Source organism: Typopeltis vanoorti, chromosome 22, assembly GCF_054136105.1.
Source record: "Typopeltis vanoorti isolate ZY-2024b chromosome 22, IOZ_Tvanoo_1.0, whole genome shotgun sequence".
NCBI classification, from domain to species: Eukaryota; Metazoa; Arthropoda; class Arachnida; order Uropygi; family Thelyphonidae; genus Typopeltis; species Typopeltis vanoorti.
This window is the reverse complement of record NC_143570.1, coordinates 65,585,981-65,605,966: the sequence shown is the minus strand read 5'-3', so window position 1 is coordinate 65,605,966 and position 19,986 is coordinate 65,585,981. Positions and strand designations below refer to the sequence as shown.

The 19,986-nt window shown below is 36.2% G+C and overlaps 1 protein-coding gene across 4 annotated transcripts in view; it reads left to right on the top strand.

The window, feature by feature from the left end:
• Positions 1-19,986, top strand: part of LOC150094466 (uncharacterized) — a 260,807-nt gene that overhangs the window by 91,264 nt on the left and 149,557 nt on the right. For all 4 annotated transcript variants that reach the window (XM_090411973.1, XM_090411971.1, XM_090411974.1 and 1 more), the window contains exon 3: positions 17,908-17,962. In XM_090411973.1, coding sequence (XP_090268099.1) covers positions 17,908-17,962 — 55 coding nt within the window. The remainder of the gene's footprint in view (positions 1-17,907; positions 17,963-19,986) is intronic.

Below are 19,986 nucleotides of genomic sequence, written 5' to 3'. Positions count from 1 at the left end.
ATCTCGAACTTCTTTCAGGAAATTTGGCTGCAGTAGTATCTCATCGAAAAAATAGTGGGCGGTAAATAAACAGTGACCTGTGGTACTCATAAGCTCCGGCAAAATGTTGTTCTCCCACGGTGAAAAGAAAAACTTCCGAGGGAAGTTTTTCTTTGGATAATTTGGAAGCTGCTTTGGATAATTTGCCTCGCCTTTTCTCCTTGCTTGGGCTCGCCGAAAATGCCTGGACAACTGCCGCTTTTGTTTACCATCTCGAAATAGCTCAAATTGCCATTTCCACTAACTCGAACTGACACCAACTGTCTCACCAGGATCCCTCTCTCTGGACTGGAAACTTTTCTCCTGCGATTGGAACTTTTCTTTTCGGCAATTTGAAGCCCTGTCTGCGGCCTAGAAGCTCTGTCTCTGCAATTGCTGGAAGCAGGAAGCTCTCTGGTGACATTTGGAACCAGGCAGCTCTTTTCTCTAGCGACTTTTGGATCCTGGAAGCCCTCATATGCTTGGCTCTGTCCCTTTTTATTATGCCTTCTCTGAGACTTCGCATGAAGTTTGTAACCCCCGAAGAATTTGGCATGATTCTTTCATCTTAAGTTTCAAGTTCGGCCTGCTCTTTGTTCTCTTCTGTGCCTTCTTCTGATTGTAAGTTGCAGGCCATCAGAGAGTTGTTTGAACCTTTCTGACTGACTTCGGAGGTGTTTATGCGCAGAGCTTGTAAGCCTTTCACATACACACAAAATTTCATAAAACCTTTCTTATGCCGCCATGTAGATCTATTATATACAGCTCCGGCAACAAAACATTGCCTTGTTTTTTAACACTCTGAAATATTCTTATTAAAGGAGTATATACAGTTAACTTCCAAAGGGTTATTTAATATATCTAGTACAAAATATACAGAGACAACTTATTTTTACAACATTCTCATGTTGTAAAAAGAGGTCAATGTTGAATGTTATTTTTACAACATTCAACATTGACCTCTGTAAAAAATCGATGTAATGTGCTTTGGAATATTTAAGCTACAATCGAGTTTTTACAGTTCCACTGGTCAGGCATTTTTTGGGGAGTGGTGGTTGGTTTCTTGTAGCATAACTATTTCTTGTCAGTGGGTAAGGGTATGTTGTAGGATGAGTCTATTTTGCAGTGAAGTGGTACATTCTCAGATTTAATGTTAGGAAACTTGTCAGAGAGCTCACGAAATGCTGAATTGTTGTAGTTGACTTGGTATACTTGGTTTGTTTTATGAATAGTTAGGCTGCTGCTGGGATTCAGTCCTATTAATCAGGTAATATATATAGTTTTTTACAAAGTTGATTTTTTTTTTTCCTGCCAGAAGGTTTTAGTTCTTCTATGTGAATGATTAGACTTTTTTGTTCCTTTTGTTATTTTGTTCATGTGGCTTTGTTATTCCCCCCCCCCCCCCCCACACACACTTCTTTTTCTCTTAAGTTGTTTTTAGATGCTGCAGACAGTTGGTGGTTCTTCAAAAGGCAAAATTTCATCATCAGCAACTTGATTCTGAATTCTCAATATTTAGCTAAATGTTTTGCACTTCAGATATTAAATATTTCCTTGGGATTCTTTCATCCTCTTCCCATTTTTTTTAAACGGTTTCTGGTTTCCTGTTCTTTTAGCTTTAATAGTATTGTCAGCTGGTTTCTCGCTCTTGAGAATATATGGGCATGATTTCTTCTTATGGCATTTGTTCAGTATAAACATTGAGTAGCTACAGTAATGTACAAAGTATAATCTATCCTATCTATTTCTGTATTTATTTTCACTGTGGAGCCATTTGTGTTGTTACTGAAGTGCATCAAAGCCTATCTTCTAAAATTTTAGATGTGGATAAACTCAGGCTTGATGTAGAATCACTCAAGTTTGTATTTTGCCCATCATTGTACTGTATTTTGATAGTAATCTGTAGAGGTAGCTTGTTCCTCCATAGAAAAGATTTGAAACTATTATGGGTTTCAAATGTTTGAAGACATCATGGTCTGAGACCATGATATGTTCATTCACACTGCTTACACACACAACATCCAATGGCAATCCATTCCAATCAAGCACCACTCTATGAGAGAAAAATCTAGCTCTTATCCACTTCTTGATGGCATTTATTCTCAATTTTCAAGAATACCCTCTTGTCCTTTCTCCATCCTCCATAAAATGAAACATTCCATCTATTGGTATCCTGTATGACCCTTTGAGAAGTTGGTAAGTCTGAATCATATCAACCCTGTTTTTTGCTCCTCTCCTCTCTCTTTCTCCTGATTGTAGCATCTACAAATTCTCAACCTGTCTTCATAATCAGTATTCCACAATCCTGATATTTTTGATTCTCTTTTGCACTCTCTCCAATCTATCAGAATCACCACATAAGCCAGGAGACCAGACCTGTGTGCAATCGTCCAAGTGAGATCTTACCAATGCCTGGTAAAGAGGCAAGATGACTTCCTTATCTTTACCAGTCAGGGTTCTTTTCAGCATTACAGTTACTCTCAGTTGTATTTACAATTTTTGCTATATGACCCTTGAACTTTAACTTCCTGTCTATTAAAACTTCAAGATCCCTAGCATGATCCGTTTCTTCTAGCATAATTCCACCAATATAATATGACATTGGATATCATCACACAAAGTGCATGATCTTATATTTATTAACATGGAAATGACAGCTATTTTCACATGCCCACAATTCCAGCCTATTCAAATCATTCTGCAAGTACTTCATATCAGCAGCACTGCTGATTACCCTACCCATCTTTGTATTATCAGCAAATAGACGTATGTCAATTCCTATCCAGTGTCATTAATGTACAGACTGAATAATAATAATAATGGACCAAAGACTGATCCTTGGGGTAGTGCACCACTGGTTACCTTATATCTTTCAGACTCACATCATCCATATACCACTTTTTGATGTCTTTCAGTCAGCGATCCTCTTGTCTGAGTCAGTATTTTATAATCCAATCCCATATTCTCCAATTTATGCAATAGTTTGCTATGCTGTATTCTGTCAAAAGCCTTAGTAAAATCCAAAAATATCATGGTGTATCCATTTCCACTTGGCTAACTCAACAGTAACATTATTATAGAATTTCAACAAGTTGCTGAGACATGACCTTCCCTTAGTAAGCCCATTCTGTTCATTGCAAAGTTAAAGATTCTCTATCAACCCAAAATCTTCACCACCACTCCAGAGGTAGTGTTGGCAATAGTGCATCGATAGTTGGATACATCAATGTTTGCACAACCCTTATGAAATGTGATTACCATACATTCTTTCCACTTCCATGGAATCTTTTCTTTTTTTAGATTTAAATTATATAGTCTTGTCAAAGGAATAACCAGTTCAGATGAACACTCTTTTAGCTTCTGTGCTGATATCCCATCAATCCCCATCGGAAAATTCTTATTTAATTTGCGCAACAGCTCTAGTACCTCCTCCTTATACACGTTTTTCTTCATTTCTTCTTCTTCGTTTTTTCATCCAGTGAAGAGGTAGCAGTGAGTACAGTGCAGCATACACCAGGTCGATAGCTTTTAGCAAAACGGGTGCTTATTAGTTGAACAGTCCCTTCTCTATCTGCTACCTGCACACCGTCTTCATTCAGTACAGTTATTCTTTCTTATTCATTGTTTCTTTTATTTGCAGCATAACGATAAAAGTCTTTGGGGTTGTCTTTAGCTTGCAGAGCCAGTTTTTCATACTCAGACTTAACTTTCTGTACAACAGTTTGTGACTCTTCTGGTCTGCTCCTTATAATTTTCATAACTGACATTCTTATGCACATAGTATTTCTTCTACATCATCTTTTTCTTACAAATCTTTTGCTTAATAAGCTTACATATCCATTTGACTCCTACCCTATTTATTCTTTAGGGTCACTTTCTGATATTGTATCATTGAAGTATTTTTTTAAATACTTCCCATGCACTGTTGATTTTCTTTCCATCCAACAACTGATACCATGGGAAAGAACCAAGCATACTCCTCCTCAGTTGGTCATAATTTCCTGCTTTGTAGTTCAGCATGCAACATTTTTGAATGGAACATTCATAAACTTAGCCAATTCCCAAGTCAGTCCCACATGATTACTCTCACCAACCAGAGCCAGAATAGTTAAATCTTTAAAACCCCCTCTGACATTATAATCAGATCTAACACTCTTTGATTCCAAATTCTTTGTCATGTGCTGCTTGAGGAAATTGCCTGACAACAGCTCAATAAATTCAGTTTCATTCTTCTCATGAGATTTTATTCCTATCCAATGAATGTTCAGATAATTAAAGTTCCTCATTAAGATTACTCATTTCGCACCCATCATCTTTATGTGGTGCTGCATTTCCATTATTTCACGGCCCCCTCAACAAAACCTATGGCCTCCAAGGGGGCCGCGGCCCACAGTTTGGGAAGTGCTGCACTATGGATTACTAACCTTTAGTGGGCAGGATTGACAGTCAAAATAAGTAAATAAACAAATTGACTTACCTAATTCAGATTTATTACAGTAGTAACTTTCATTAAGATATTTTATGAATCTAATAGACAAGCTTAGATGTTGAATCTTATTTTAATGGTATTATAACCCCAAACAAACTAAATTATAAAAATGTTTATTAACTGATTTATATTTCGCTGTATTTCAAACCAGCATCTCTAGAGCAAAACAACATGTTAGTTTACATGCGACAATCAGTAAGTGAAACAATTCAAATTGTAATGGAGACGTAAGATGGAGACAGTCCTAATTGCATCCTGTAATGTTGTAAAAAAAAAAAAAAAAAAAAAAAAAAAAAAAAAAAAAAGTGTTACAGCTATGTGGGAAGTGATCTTAAGATAACATTTCAAAATTTTTGTCACATTAATGCAACTATACTTGTTCAGGTTAGGAAAACGCTTCATAGCCATGGCTGACTCTAAAAATAATCTTTCTGATCTGTAATGACTTCTATATAGTGCAGTGGTTTTCTTCCATCTAATCCTGTGTGAAAGAATTTCCAAAGCATAGTCTGCCAGACCATATTTGCCATAATAATGGTATGTTTTATGTTCTCCAAGGTAATTGTTAATAGATCTTCCTGTCTGTCTGTAGTAGGCCAAGTCAACAGTTACATAGGGAATAGGAAGTGGTGTTTTGTTTTTGTGTGTTTGAGGATGGAAGAAGTAAGAGGACCATGTAGTATTTTATCTGTTTTGCAGAAGGTATAGCAAATGGCCAGGAAAGTATGGCAAAGATATTTAATAAGAAAGATTCCAGTAATTGAACCACATGTTTATTAAGCTAAATGACAATAAAAAACAAACCCCACAAGTTTCGTAAGTCGTTTGACTTACATCTTCAGGGGTCAAAGGTAACTAAAAGTTTAAACACAAGAAATGAGAAATTACTCAGAATAATTCGTTATATACAGTTTTGGCCATGTAACTGTTATTAAATTGAATATCCAAATGTAATTTCAGTGCAATGCCAAGTTTGAACAATGCTGGATGCTGCCACGTTCTGTTGTTCATGTTCACATTGTCTGAGGTCTGACTAGGGTATATTTTTTATCAATGCTGACCAAACTTGGTGTAGAATTAGGCCCTGGTTTTTTTGGAAGTCTAAGCATGTTTGCAGCTTCCTTAAATTTCCTTACGGAACAATTTTTTTCAATGTAAGACATGTTTGTTTTTTGCCAGAGTACATTATGGCTATTGGAAGTTGTATGGTATGCTAGGCCTGATTTGTGTTCGCTTCTTTTTTGTACGTCTTTTTGGTGTTTGTTCAAGCGAATTTCCCCTAATCTTCCCGTCTGGCCTACATAGCAGATGCCACAGGAACAATGAATTTTATATACACCTGGTTTTTTTTAAAGGATGATGTGGAGGTTTTGGGGGATGTAGAAATCTTGAAATTTTTTCCAGCGGTAGAAAAGCCACTTTGATGTTATGTTTGTTTAGTAATTTGACCATTTTGTCTGTAACATTCATGATTGCGTTCTTGAAATCTTGCTTTTGTGAAATGCTTGTAGGAGGTGTGTTGAGGATACTTTTTATTGTCCCAGCTTCATAACCATTTTTTTTTTTGAGGATCTGTGTTAAATATTGAAATTCTTCATTTCTCTGTTTTTCTGTGCTGGAAATATAAGCTCTGTCCCTCAAGGTTTTAACGAAACCTATTTTTTTGCAAGGGAATGGTGGTGCGAGGCCGCATTAAGAAATCTTCCTCTGTTGGTGGGTTTTCTATAGATGGAGAAGGATAATTTATTATCTTTTTCATTCACTTCTATTAGGATATCAAGAAAGGGAAGTTTTTTCTGTTGTTCTTGTTCCAAAGTAAATGTTATGTTGTTGTGTATATTATTCAGGTAATCTTTGTAAGCAGTTAGTTCCTCTGTTTTCCTGGCCATATGATGAATATTGTCTACATAGCATAGCCAAATTTTCAGTTTTTTATGATAATTATTTAAAGCATTATTTTCAAAATGTTCCATATATAGGTTTGCTAAAGCCGGGGAAAGGGGGGGGGAGCCCATAGCCAGTCCTTTTTTTTTTGTTTCCAAAATTTATTTTGATACATGAAAAAAGTATTTTTTATGCAGTGTTTATAAAATTCTATGACGTCTGGAGGAAAGAGGTCTCCTCAAGGAGATTCACTGTTTCATCTCTAGGAACATTTGTAAACAGGTTGATTACATTTTTTTTTTTTATTGTCATTTAGCTTAATAAACACGTGGTCCAATTACTGGAATCTTTCTTATGATCTGCTAAAACCACAGAAACCTTCACATACAAAGATATTTAAGTTCTGAGAAAAGGGTTGTATCATTAGAACAAATAGCTCTAGCACTGTTTAGAACACCATGCATTAAGCTGGATAATGGATATGTAGGTATCTTCCTGTGTGTGTGTGTGTGTGTGTGTGTGTTGCCTTTCTATAAATGTAAAAAAATAGTGAACCATCTGAAAGGTGGAGGGTGACAAGAAGAGATATTTAATCTGATGCTGCTATGCCTCAGGCAATGTGGAAGATGATGATGAAGAAATGTATAAGCAACTTGAATCAGTGAACAAGATAAAGCTAATTATGAGTGATTTTAATTATGGCAACAGAGATTGGAATGAAGAGGTAGCATTTGGGATTAAGGAAAATCAAGTTCTTGAGAGACAACTATCTTAGGCAGTATATGTAAAGAAGGACACATGAGGATCGAGAGTTTTTGATCTGATCATTTCATCAGACGGTGTGATTGTGAGTGGGGTTTCAGACTTCCGTCCAGTTGGTGAGAGCAATCATGATGCTATTACCTGGGTTGTTGCTGGCCATATGAACATTTCTGTAAGAAAGGACATATGTGAAATTACAAGGCTGGTGATTATGAAAAACTTAGGAAATGGTTTGGAGTTGTTGCATGGAATGACACTTTAAGCAGGAGAGAGATAATTACTGCTTGATAGTTGACCAAAAGATATTTAATAACATCAATGTGCACATGTCAGTGTTCTCCCCAGAAATTTTTACCAGCCGGGTGGAATGAAGCATTAGCCAGGCTTACAAAAAAAATTTGAATGAGTTAAGAAAGACCCTTTTTTATAACAAATTAAAATAGTGATTTTATTAGAAATTACTTCAAACAAGGATAATATTTTATATAGTAATTATAACAAACAAGACTAGGAATTTTTTTATTTTTCTCATTAAATAATGAAAAACCTTGTAATGCTCACAGCATAAAATTCTATACATTAATTCTTCTTTTCTTCTTAGAAGCCCAGTCTTCAGCAGTTTTTTCGTAATATCTGTTGGATCTAGTCCCTCCAGTGATATCAGCATCAGATTATTTAGAGTGTTCTGACTGATGTGATTCCTCATACAGGTTTTTATCCTTTTTAATGAATCGGCTGTGCTCACAGGTATGGCCAGTCCAACAGCAGCTAGTTTTGCTAAATTTGGAAAAGACTCTTTGAGCTCAAATGTTGTTGCTAATTTCAGCAGTATCTGTCTTGGATCTAGATTTTTGTTTTACTGTCCATTAATCATTTTTGATGCAACTGCCAATTCTAGTTTAGTTATTTCATAATGAAATAACTAAACTAATGCAGGACTTCCATTTCTAGAATAATAATCAAAAAGAATCTCAGAAGCCTGACATTGATCATGACTTTCTGCATTGAAAAGTCTTGACAAGCAGGAAATGATTGGCATATCTGGAAATCTTGCTTCTAGATGTTTAATAATTGTGCCTATGTATTTATCATATATTGTAGTCTTAAATGTAATAACATTAGAATCTGAATAATCAGTGTGAAGGTCTGACCATTCACCTGAAAGATGCTGATGGAGAATTTGAACATGACTACCAGGAGTGTCTTTCAATTCCATGATAGTTTTCTGGTTTCTAAGACTGGTTCTATTTTAGTTAAGTCAACATCTTGCCTTTGCCATGATCTAGACAAGTTAGATAAATGCGGTAACACATCTGAAAGCATCATTAGTGAAGCTACGAAATTGTATGTTCTGCAGGGCCGATCCGAGAGCCCTTAGGCAAAGAAAATTTAGATGCCCCTATACATTGTCTCTCTCTATATATTTTGTCATACTCACACACACACACACACATAAGCTCTGAAGTCTTAGCACCCCTAGGCGATTGCCTAGGTTCGCCTAATGATAAAACCGGCCCTGATGTTCTGATATATTTACTTAAACCTTCGGCTGTGATATCATTTTGTTCGCTGGCCTCTCTTTCCAATGCAGCTATAACACTCACCATGCATTCTCTTAGAGACTGTATTGCAGAATCATGAGATGGCCATCTAGTGTCACTAGCCATTTTAAGTTTAATCTGAGGACTGTTCAGTATATTTTGGATTTGGGTTAAACCAGCCATCCTGACTGAGGAATTTTGGAAGAAGAAAAACAATTGCCTTAAGATATCATTAAACATGACTAAATAAGGCACTTCAGCAGCTGCTTAGCACTAGCAAGAGCCAGTCGGTAGTTTACACAATGACAGTTGACCATGAGTCCATCTGTTTTATCTTTGAGCAGTTTTGCAACTTCCCTTTGCTTTCCAATCATGACAGCTGCTACATCAGATCCGCCCACCAGATTACAAGTTTTTAAGCCTAGACTGTCAAGGGTGTCAATTACTTTGTTAGTTATAGTCTCAGCTTTGCCATCAATGATATTGCAAGTTGATACAAAACCAGTGACGGCAGGTACATAAGCACTGCGACACTGCAGCACCCCCAAGGAAAAAAATGAAAAAATTAAATTTTGTTTGCATTTATAAATAATAACAGTGCTTACAACATTATATAAATGCAGTACAACATGTTAAGGGTTACAGCTTATGTTTTGACATTGATTGAATAGTTAATAATTGGGATTGTTCGATTAACGCTTTAGATTACGAAACAAATGCACTGCAATCTAATGCTGATATTCGTTTGCTCTTGCCATTGCATGGTATGTCATTCTCAACTGTAACTGCTCAAATGGCAGTGTATTTTTAGTAAGCTTACACACCTTATTTCTGTGAGATATGAAATGTTTGTTATTGGTGCATGTGCCTGGTGAGCTATTTTTTGTAAATCTTATTTTATTTTGTTAAAATAATATAATTATTTATTTATTATAGATACAAGGCTGAATTATGATGAGTGTCACTGTTGAAAATATGAAAAGAATTATAAACGGATCGATAAACGAATATCGTCGAAACGCTGATATTTGTTTACACTTGTCATTGCTATTGATATGAAACTTTTATTATTGGTGTTTGTTTGTGGTGAGGATGAAATATTTTTAATAAAGCAATTTTTAATATGTAAATTTATTTATTAATAACTTGATTACTGATTAGGAAAAAAAAAAGTTTTTTTGTATATGCAGCACCCCCACTTAAAATTTTCACTGGCTGCCACTATACAAAACTAACCCTGACCTCTTTTCTAAGTTGACAAACATATTTAATGTACACAATCAGCTGTTTTAAAACTGAGATGTCTGTAGTTTCATCACATAAAACTCTGAAATAATCTGCAGAATGTATATTTTTCAGTATTTCAGATCTAATTTCTGATGCTAAAATATCAATCAACTCTTGCATTATTCTTTCTGAGATATAATGTGCATTTTTACCAACGTTGAGATGTTCTAGGTAGGAACAGCCCATAGCCTTGCAATGCTCGTGCAATTTTTCAAATAATGTATTATTATTATTATTATTATTGTTCCGGGCAACTTCAAGGAGTCGACAGACTCATCGAGGGAGGCCCTAACATGTCAAGAACAACTATTCGACATTGACACAGTATCTATCATACCTTGCCTTGGACTCATTCACGGTCATAGCACCCACAACAGACTCTGGAAGCTTATTCCACTCATTCACCACTCTCCAAGTAAAAAACCTAGCTCTAACACCCTTGTCAACCACACTCTTGCCCAGCTTCCATGCATGGCCCCTAGTCCTCCCACCACCAGTCATATTTTCAAAAATATCTTCTGGATCAATCTTACAGAAACCTTCTTATAGAAACATGTATGTGGTAACTCATTTTTCGTTAACCAATATATAGATCTTAAAGCGCTCAGAAAAGCATCTCTCTGCGAGTTATTCAAAATTGAAATTGATTTTTCAATTTGTTCTATTCCAGTTTCTTCTAGTATACGTTTTTCAATTATATCTGAACAAGAATCAGTGTGTAACTTGCTTTGTTCATGGTCAACCAAGCTTTCTTTCCCAAGCAGTGGGGAGCGGTGAAATTTTAAGTGGGGATGCTGCCTATACAATATAAAAATAAAAACATTCTTTTTCTCCTAATTAGTAACCAATAAATTGGTTACTGATTAGGAACAAAGAAATATTTTTTTATTATTTTGTCTAGGCAGCACCCCCATTTTAAATAATCCGGCCACCACTGTTCCGAAGTCTTGTGCATGGCATAGTTACCCACGTCACTTCCTTTGTGGGTCGTCTCTTTCCGTATTTCATACATGTGGAACAGATCGTTCCATTATTCATTTCACCACCAACCAATGGAATTATTTAAACCACTGACTGTTAATACCAGATAAGTGGTGTTTAGACACACGTTTTACATTTGAAAGAGATTGCAGAAATCGACGATTCTGTCGTTGGTTTGGTGTCTTCGCTACTATGCTTATCGGTTTCATTTTTCTTAAAATAACTTAAGAGTGTGGTTTTTTGACTTGACTTTTTACTCATTATGGGATAATTTAATAAATACAAAATATCATTGTTATTAAATTAATCAGAACAAATCACTGAATTGTGCAATGACAGTAATGCCCGAGACACATAACTCGCGTTATGTAGCAATTTTACTATTTATAAGTATTAATTACTAGGAATGGGAATTGGTATCACTCGAGACTGACATCATAGTCCTCGAGAGTTTCGAGAATTCCCTGAGATCACAACTATATTTGATGCGCAGGCTATTTTCTTTTACAAAATAAAATATTAAATACTTGACTCACGATCTTCGGACAAAAAACTGAAGACAAAAACAAAAAAATTTTGGACATTGCAGTGCTTCCTACTTTGTAGTGTTTCTGTGGAACTGACTATTGTCTCTTTCAGCAAGACAGTGTACTGTGTAATAAGGCTGCCATTGTAATTGTATGGTTTGTGAACATGTACGTCACCACACTTGACCGGCCTCCACAGAACCCTAATCTCATTCCTGAGATTAGAGTTCAGCATCTGTGTTATGAACTGGAGTGTCAGGTGAGGTCAAGGAACATCCTTCCCACAACAGTCCAGTACCTCATTACATCCCTACAGGAAGAATGGGCCAGAATTCTCATTGATTGCTATTTTATGCTTCTGGAAACTACATCCTATTGGATTGTTGTAGTTATTGTGGCAAAAGTTCCTACATCCAATTAAGGTGGGCGACATGGCTGTTTGTTCCTCACACTATGGTGTCCGTTGACTTCTTTTTGAGCAGTGTAGTTGAGATATTAAGTGTTTATAAGGATACAGTTTAAGGATAAGTTTATAAGGATACTTTCCTCCTCATTAGGGTGAAATCATGAGAAGCTCCAACATAGAGGAAATAGGAGAGGGGATGGCTTAATTGCGAGCAAGCAGGAGGTATGTGAGGAAATAAATAAGCTACATGTCGGTAGGACTTGATGACATATTACCATGTGTTTTAAGGGATGTTCCAGGAAGTTACCAATAGCCTTGGCCTTCCTGTTTAACAAGTCTTATAATAGTGCAGTTCCAAAGGAGTGGAAGGAAAGTACAATTGTTACACCTCACAAAAGTGGTGATAAGGCTGTGCCTGCAAATTATAAGCCAATCTTGTATGTTGGAGTTGTGATTTAAGTACTGGAGAGATTTGTGAGAAATAGGATACAGAAATGGATCGATATTAGGATTCTCTTCGTTTGTCAGCATGCATTTGTTAAAGGAAGATCATGTTTTACAAACTCAAGTACGAGTGTGGTCTGAAAAGTTCTCTGCCTAACAGTGAAAAAACGAATTTATAATTTCAAAATTATTTTTATTTTTCAACATAATCTCCCTTAAGACTAATACATTTATTCCAGCGATGCTCCAGCTCCATTATCCCATCCCTCTAGTTGATCTCAGTAAGATCTGTGAAATACCCCTCTACAGCTGCAATCACCTCTTGATTTGAAGAAAAACGCTGACCAGCGAGAAAGAGTTTGTTTTGGGAAGAGATAGAAGTCAGAGGGAGCCAAATCTGGGGAATAGGGTGGATGTTCCAACAATTCATAGTCCAGATCCCTTAATTTTCCCATTGCCAAAACTACCTTTGTGGGCAGGTGCATTGTCCTGATGAAAGAGGATTTTTTTTTCTTCTGCAAACTGGGTCTTTTCTCACGAATTTTTTCATCTAGTCTGGTTAAAAGATCGGAATAATATTCCCCAGTTATTGTTTTATCCTTTTCAAGATAATTAATAAACAAAATGTCTTTAGCATCCCAAAACACTGAAGCCATGACCTTTCCAGCTGATGGAATCGATTTTGTCTTCTTTGGCACTGAACAACTAGCTTCTGTCCACTGTTTTGGCTGCTGTTTGGGTTCTGGTGAGTAATGGTGAATCCAAGTCTCATCCATAGTAATAAATCGATGCACACAATCAGTTTTATTCTTGTTAAAATGTGCCAAGAACTGTTCAGAGATTTTCATGCAAGTGCGTTTTTGATCTGCTGTGAGCAAACACCATCTTGCGCAAAGCTTTCATATGCAATTCTTCATGCAAAATATATCCTGCACATTCTTTTGAAGTACCTGTAGTCTTAGCAATTTCATGCACTTTGACTCAACGGACATCCAATACCATCTCGTGTACTTGATCAACGATTTCTGGTATTGTTACACTTTTTTGATGTCCTTCACGTGGATCATCTTCAAAGCTGATATGGCCATGTTTAAACTTGGCAGGCCATTTCTTAATTCTCAAAAACAAAGGTAAAGAGTGCTCCTAAATGTTTATGAACTTTGAATGAATTTCTTTTGGTGTTAAACCTTTTCCGAAGAATTTTATAACTGCACAATACTCAGTTTTATCCATTTCAAGGGATACAGACAATACTTTTTCTCAGACAGCTGTATAAAACAAACTACTTGATAGAATGACTTGCAATTTCACATTGATGCTTATGACAGATGTACCAACTTAGAAAAAAAAAAAATCTTGCTGATAGTGTTGCAGTCTATGGTCGAGGCTGAGAACTTTTCAGACCACCTTCATACTTTAATAAATTGACAAATGTATTGGAGATGCATCTGCAGTGATATACTTAGCTTTTGCAAAATCTTTTGATAAACTGCCACATGACAAGTTGTTAAATAAATTTAAGCAAATGGGAATGGATGACAGGCTAGTGAGTTTGATAGGTGACTGGCTAACAGAAAGTTGGGTAAGAAAGAGGAAAGTTAGTAGTGTCGTGCTGTGCTGCAGGTTTTTTTTTTTTGGTTATTGGTGTTCAACTTGTATATTAATTGAACCCATCCTAATTGCAAGAGGCTTCACCATTTAACCCATCAGTTAAACCCACACTAATGATATTAGGGTGGGTTTAACAAGTGATATGTAACTGTTTGCTAATGATGAAAAATTGGTGCAAGCAATGCAGATTCAAACAGATGTTGTCTCCTTACTGGACAACTGAATAGATTGTGTGAATGGGCCTGTAAGTGGAACTGTCAGTTCAGTATTGCAAGGTCTAGGTTTTGAAATTTAGCAGCAATGAATAATGGATGCAAAGTATACACACGGTGATGAAACCTTGAAGGATGAGGAGATGAGAGATCTGGGAATGGTGGTGGACAGTGACCTGAAATTCAGGAGCTACATTTCACAATTTGCAAAATTTCGTGAATAGGAGGGGGGAGGGATATGACTGAAACATAAGTTGGTCAGGGGTTGTTACCAGGGTAACATGGAAGGAATTTTTCATGGAACGGGGGGGGGAGGATATAACAAGAGTCTATCCCTGAAAATTGAATGAGGAAGGTGTGAGCAAAGGAGTGAGGAGATGGTTCTTTGCATGGAGAGTGGTTGGTGAGTAGAATGCATTTCCTGAGCGTGTTGTGAATGCAGACTCATTGAGAATCAGTTTAAGGTATGATTGGATGAGCTTTGTATGTGATGGTGCGTATCTCACACATTGAGCCTTAATGGAGGTCAGATGTTATTAATAATAATGATGAATGCCGTTATCAATTTGCCAGTCATTAAGATATGGCTACATAACCCTATCCAGGGAGCATTTGACATGCTTACCTATGAAAGGACTAAAGGTTTGATAATTTGAATGTTTAATAATTGATATTGCTGTGCCATTGTTATCTGGGCATTACCATAGAGAACTGAAACTCATTTTGGTTGAATCACACTAACCTTTATGCTTGCAAGGGCTGTCATCCTATTCTTGAATTTGTTCGCTGCCAATGCAATTGCAACTCCTCTCTGGCAACCTGTTGCAACATCCACCACTTTTCAAGCAAGAAATCTAGTTCTCACACCTTAATAATGATATCCAACTTCTGGAGTAAGAATGCCACTAGCACTGTCCCCCTTCTCTCTTCCTGCCATGTATATTTCTATCATATCCTCCTTTACACCACAAAACAAATTTTGCAGCCCATAAACTTATAAGCTCTTCTCATAGCATGCATTTTGTCTGCTGTGAGTGTAGTTTGATTTCCTGTCACCATCTTGGTTGCTCCCTCTGAATCCTTTGCACCACTTCCTTGTCCTCATAAAACCCGGGTAACCAAATCTGAGCACAGATTATAAAGAGGAAAATGCATTTCTTATCCCTACAGAACATGTGTTTTTATATCTTCTATGGTTTTCCTCCATCTACATATCCTTGCCCTCGGGAGGGGCTTAAAACCCCCTAGAGGACACGTCCCCAGGTGGCAGAAAGGGGAATGCCTCTCAGATATGAGCAGTAGGAGGGAAATAAAATACCTCTCGGTACCAACAGGCAACGGCAGTTTCTCTTTCATAGCAGGCGGCTGAAAACAACATATGTTCTCCATGTCTCTTTTCCATGGTGGCTTGAAAGAACCATTAAGGTTGGTCAGATAAGTGTCAATGCACTTACTGTAAAAACAAAACATGATTGAAATCTGGTACAATATTGAAGTGTAAAGAAAAATTACAACAATATGCTGGCTCTGACATCACCTGGCTAAACAAGATCTTTGTACCCAACTGAGTGATCGGTTGGTTCATCAAGTCAGCTACCAAAAGAAGTGCAATAGTAAAACCAGAAAGCAATATACTGTTGGTAGGAGCATTTCCATACTTTATGGGCTCGAGTTGTTTTGCAAAGGGAAGGAGTGATACCAATGCAACATATTTGTATTAGCAGAAATGCCCTGGACAGTGTCGGGGAAATGAAGGTGGAAGAATCATCTGGTCTGACAACAGTGAAAAAAATGAATCAGGGATTGGATTCCTTGTTGGATCAAAGAAAGTGCAACACTTTGTTGATTGTAAGAGAGCAGTGGAACAAATGGTCCATGAGGCAAAAAAAAGCCAAAGAAGAGGTGAATCTCACAGGAGACATTAAAGATAATTGAAGAAGAAAAGTGCATTAAGGATTAGGAGAGAGATCTTTGTGGAAATGAAATAACACTATAGAGCAAAATGCAATGAAGTGAAGAAGCCAGTTAGAAAAGACAAATTGAAATGGTTAGAGGAACATTGCTAGAATATCAATAAATACTATGGTGAATACAGAACAAGATAAGTATATAAGATAATCAGAAACATCAAGAAATGGAGCCCATGGCAGAGAATCATAAAATATGAAAATGATGAAATCTTGATGAACATAGGAGAGAGAAAGAGAGAGAGAGAGAGAGATGGACAAGTACTGCTTAGAGTTATGTAAGATACCTTGTACCTCGAATCGAAATTCGATGAACAAGGATGAATAATTTGTGATTTGCAAATGGCATAGTCATTATTGAAGAAGACTGAAGAGGAACTAGAAAGAACAGTGCTGAAATTAAATGAAGAAAGAAAGAAAGAGATATGGGTTGATAATGAACATTGATGAAACAAAAACAGTAATATTTGGAGAGAAGAAGATGAACGAATATGAGCCTGAAAAGCTGGCAACCTAACTTCACATACCTAAGGAGCAACAAGGATGCATGATTTACATTATATAAAAGAGATATGATCTCAGATAACAAAAGCAAAAGTAAACTATGGGCAATGGACAAGGTATGGAAAAGTAAATCAGTGAGCCTTCCTATAAAGCTGAGACTGCTTAAAACATGCATATTCACAAGTGCTCTCTTTAGTTGTGAGACATGGGTGATGATGTTGAAAGACTTAGCGTTCGAAAGAACATGTTATAGAAAGAGGTTCTATGAATTGGATGGGTGCAAAAGATAACAAAGAACTGTATAGTAAAGTGCAAATAGAATGTAGTGCAGAAAATAATTCGAAGGAAACTAAATTTTTTTTTTTTTTGGGCATATCTACAGAATGGATAATAGCAGTAAGATTAAAACCTTGATGCTTGGTACAGTGGACAGTATAAACAGAAGAGGATGACCAAAGCAAGAATAAGTAGATGATGTTAATGAGTGTGTGTGGAAAGAATTTGCAGGATTTGCATTATCTGGCAGTGTGCATGAAGAATGGCAAAGAATGGTAAAACAAGCATCAGCCACCACTTAGGCATTAGACCTGTGATGCAGTGATGATGATATATCCTTGAAATCTGTTCTCTGTAATTTGCTTAGCATTAATGAATAACTTTTTTTATGCACATTCTGAAATTGCATATCAAGGAACCTTCATACATATGGAACCTTCATACATATGGAACCTTCATAAACTTTTCATCTGAAGATGTTAGCCAGTCTTAGTAAAGAGGCAGAGGATTTTAGGAAATGTTTTGTAGTGCATTCGGTAGCAGCATAGATTGGAAAGAACTGGGTGTGGTTCCTGTCATCTTGAAGTATTTTCAGATGGTTCAGAGAGATCCAAGTTGTTTTTGTTGATATTTCCAAGACATTTGGTTAAGTTTGGCACAAGGAGCTCTCAAGAAAAATGCCTTGTGGCTTTCTTCTAACATTAAATTTATAATTGGTCTGATTTTTGCTCTGTTTTTGATTACCCCCTTCCCTCCATCTCCCCACACAATAAGTCACAAAGCCTATAACACAACAGTTATAATACAACATTATACAACAGTCTGTGGGTCAAGGAGAAATATGTTAAAAGTTTCTTGAAAAGTTGGGGAAAAACTTGTTTTTTCCAGCCTTTGTTAAAATGTCTGTTTTTCAGGCAATAAAATATGGAAAAACAATTTTTCTCCCCCATCTTAACAAAAATCTTATATATTAACTAAATATATATTTTTAATTTTAGTTCCTCTCCAGGAACAAGTCTGTTTGCTATTGATAACAAAATAGAGCAAGCAATGGTAAGTTATTTTTAATATTTGAATTTTAATTATGTAGTTTTTAGTCACTGATGAATTACTTATCTTATAATCAATGCATGTTGTCTCAGGTACAAATGCAAGGATAAGCAGTTTCTTAAAATCTTAAATGGCTTTAGCATTTCACTGAAATTATTAAAAGAAAAAGAGGAATATTAATCATTATTTTGTAAACTAAAGAAATGTTTGCCTTTGCAGTTTTCACTTCTTTTTTTTTATTGTGAGGTGATGAGAGTGATGAATATTTATTATCCTTTCTTTTATTTTCTTTGCTAAGTTGAGGTTTATTTTCGACCATTTCTTCATTTAATACACTGAACAAGAGTTTGTTTATAAAAAAAGTAAACATTTTATGCATGAATTATTCTAGCATTCATGGTTTCATCTTCTTTTTGGTCTTCATAAGAACAAAAGTTCTTATTGGAGACCAAAGAACTGCTAGTTCAATAAGAACTCGCAGTTCAAAATAACAGCTAGTTCTTTGAATTTGAGTAGCATATGCTTATGAACTTTTGATCACTTCTGAAATATTTTAAAGTTTAAATGGTAATTTTTTTTTATTGCTTGGTATAAAATCAAGATAGTTATTTATTATCTATTATTTATAATAAATATAATAAAAAATAACTTTTGTTATTGTTACAAAATCATTTTAAAGATTTCTCAAAACCTCATTTTTTGAAAATATATGCTATTCATTTTCAGGGAAGGAATTTTCACTTTTTAAATATGAGAGAGCACATTATAATTGGTCTAAATCTATTTCACATATTGGTCAGACACTATTCTACTCAATTAACTTCTTGTCAAGTCAGTATATTCACTTAAACAAGTCAGTGTTATATGTTTATAGCAGTAAACATTATTATCATCATTATTAACATCTGACCTCCATAGAGTTGGAGACTCATTGTGGGAGGTACTCACTATTGCACACAGTGCTCATCCAACCATGTCTATAACATACTCAGGAAATGCATTCTGCTCACCAATCACTCTCCATTCAAAGAACTTTCTCCTCACTCCTCTGCTCCCCCCCATTCTATGAAAAATATCTTTCATGTCAACTTGATAACAACCCCTGACTAGCTTATATATCTCGATCATATCACTCCTCCCCCCCTTCCTCCTATTCACAAGGCTCTGCAACATTCTCTCAATCTGTCCTTGTACTCCACATACCAAAGACCACTGACCACCTTTGTGGATCTTCTCTGGACCCTTTTCAACATATCCTTTTCACCATGAAAACCTGGAGACCAAATCTGTGCACAATCCATATAAGGCCTGATCAAGGCCTTATATAATGGCATCATAACCTCTCTATTTCTGCATGTCAGTGTCCTCCACATCATTGCCATTATCCGATGTGACATCTTCACAACTTGTGCAATGTGGGCCCTGAATTTCACCATCACTCCTAGATTTTTCATCTGCTTCCTTTAAAGTTTCCCCACCAAGTGTATACTTTGCATTGTTTTGTTGCTTACCAAATCTTAAAACCTTACACTTTGCAACATTGAACTCGCAGTTCCACTTACCTGCCCATTCATGCAATCTATTCAAGTCCTCTTGTAAGGCCATAACATCTGCTTGACTGCATTGCTCTCCCCAGTTTTGCATCATCTGCAAGCAGTTGCATATCACTAGTTAAACCCATCCCAATATCATTAACATACAAATTGAACAACAATGGCCCGAAAACTGACCCTGCGGCACACCACTATTCGGGACACTGCACCCCGATATACAACTTTCTGATACCTATCTGACTGCTAGTAACTGATACAACTCAGAATCTAAGTACAAAATCTAAGTATGTAGCAAAATCTAATTACACCACTGTATACGTATCTCTCCTGTCCAAGGTATTTGTCACCTTGTTATAGTACATAAGTAAGTTAGTAACTTTTTCCAAATTCATGCTTTAGCTCCACATTCATCCATTTTACACCTACCTTATTCAGCTTTTTGGCCTTTGGAATACATTCACATTGTTGCTGTCA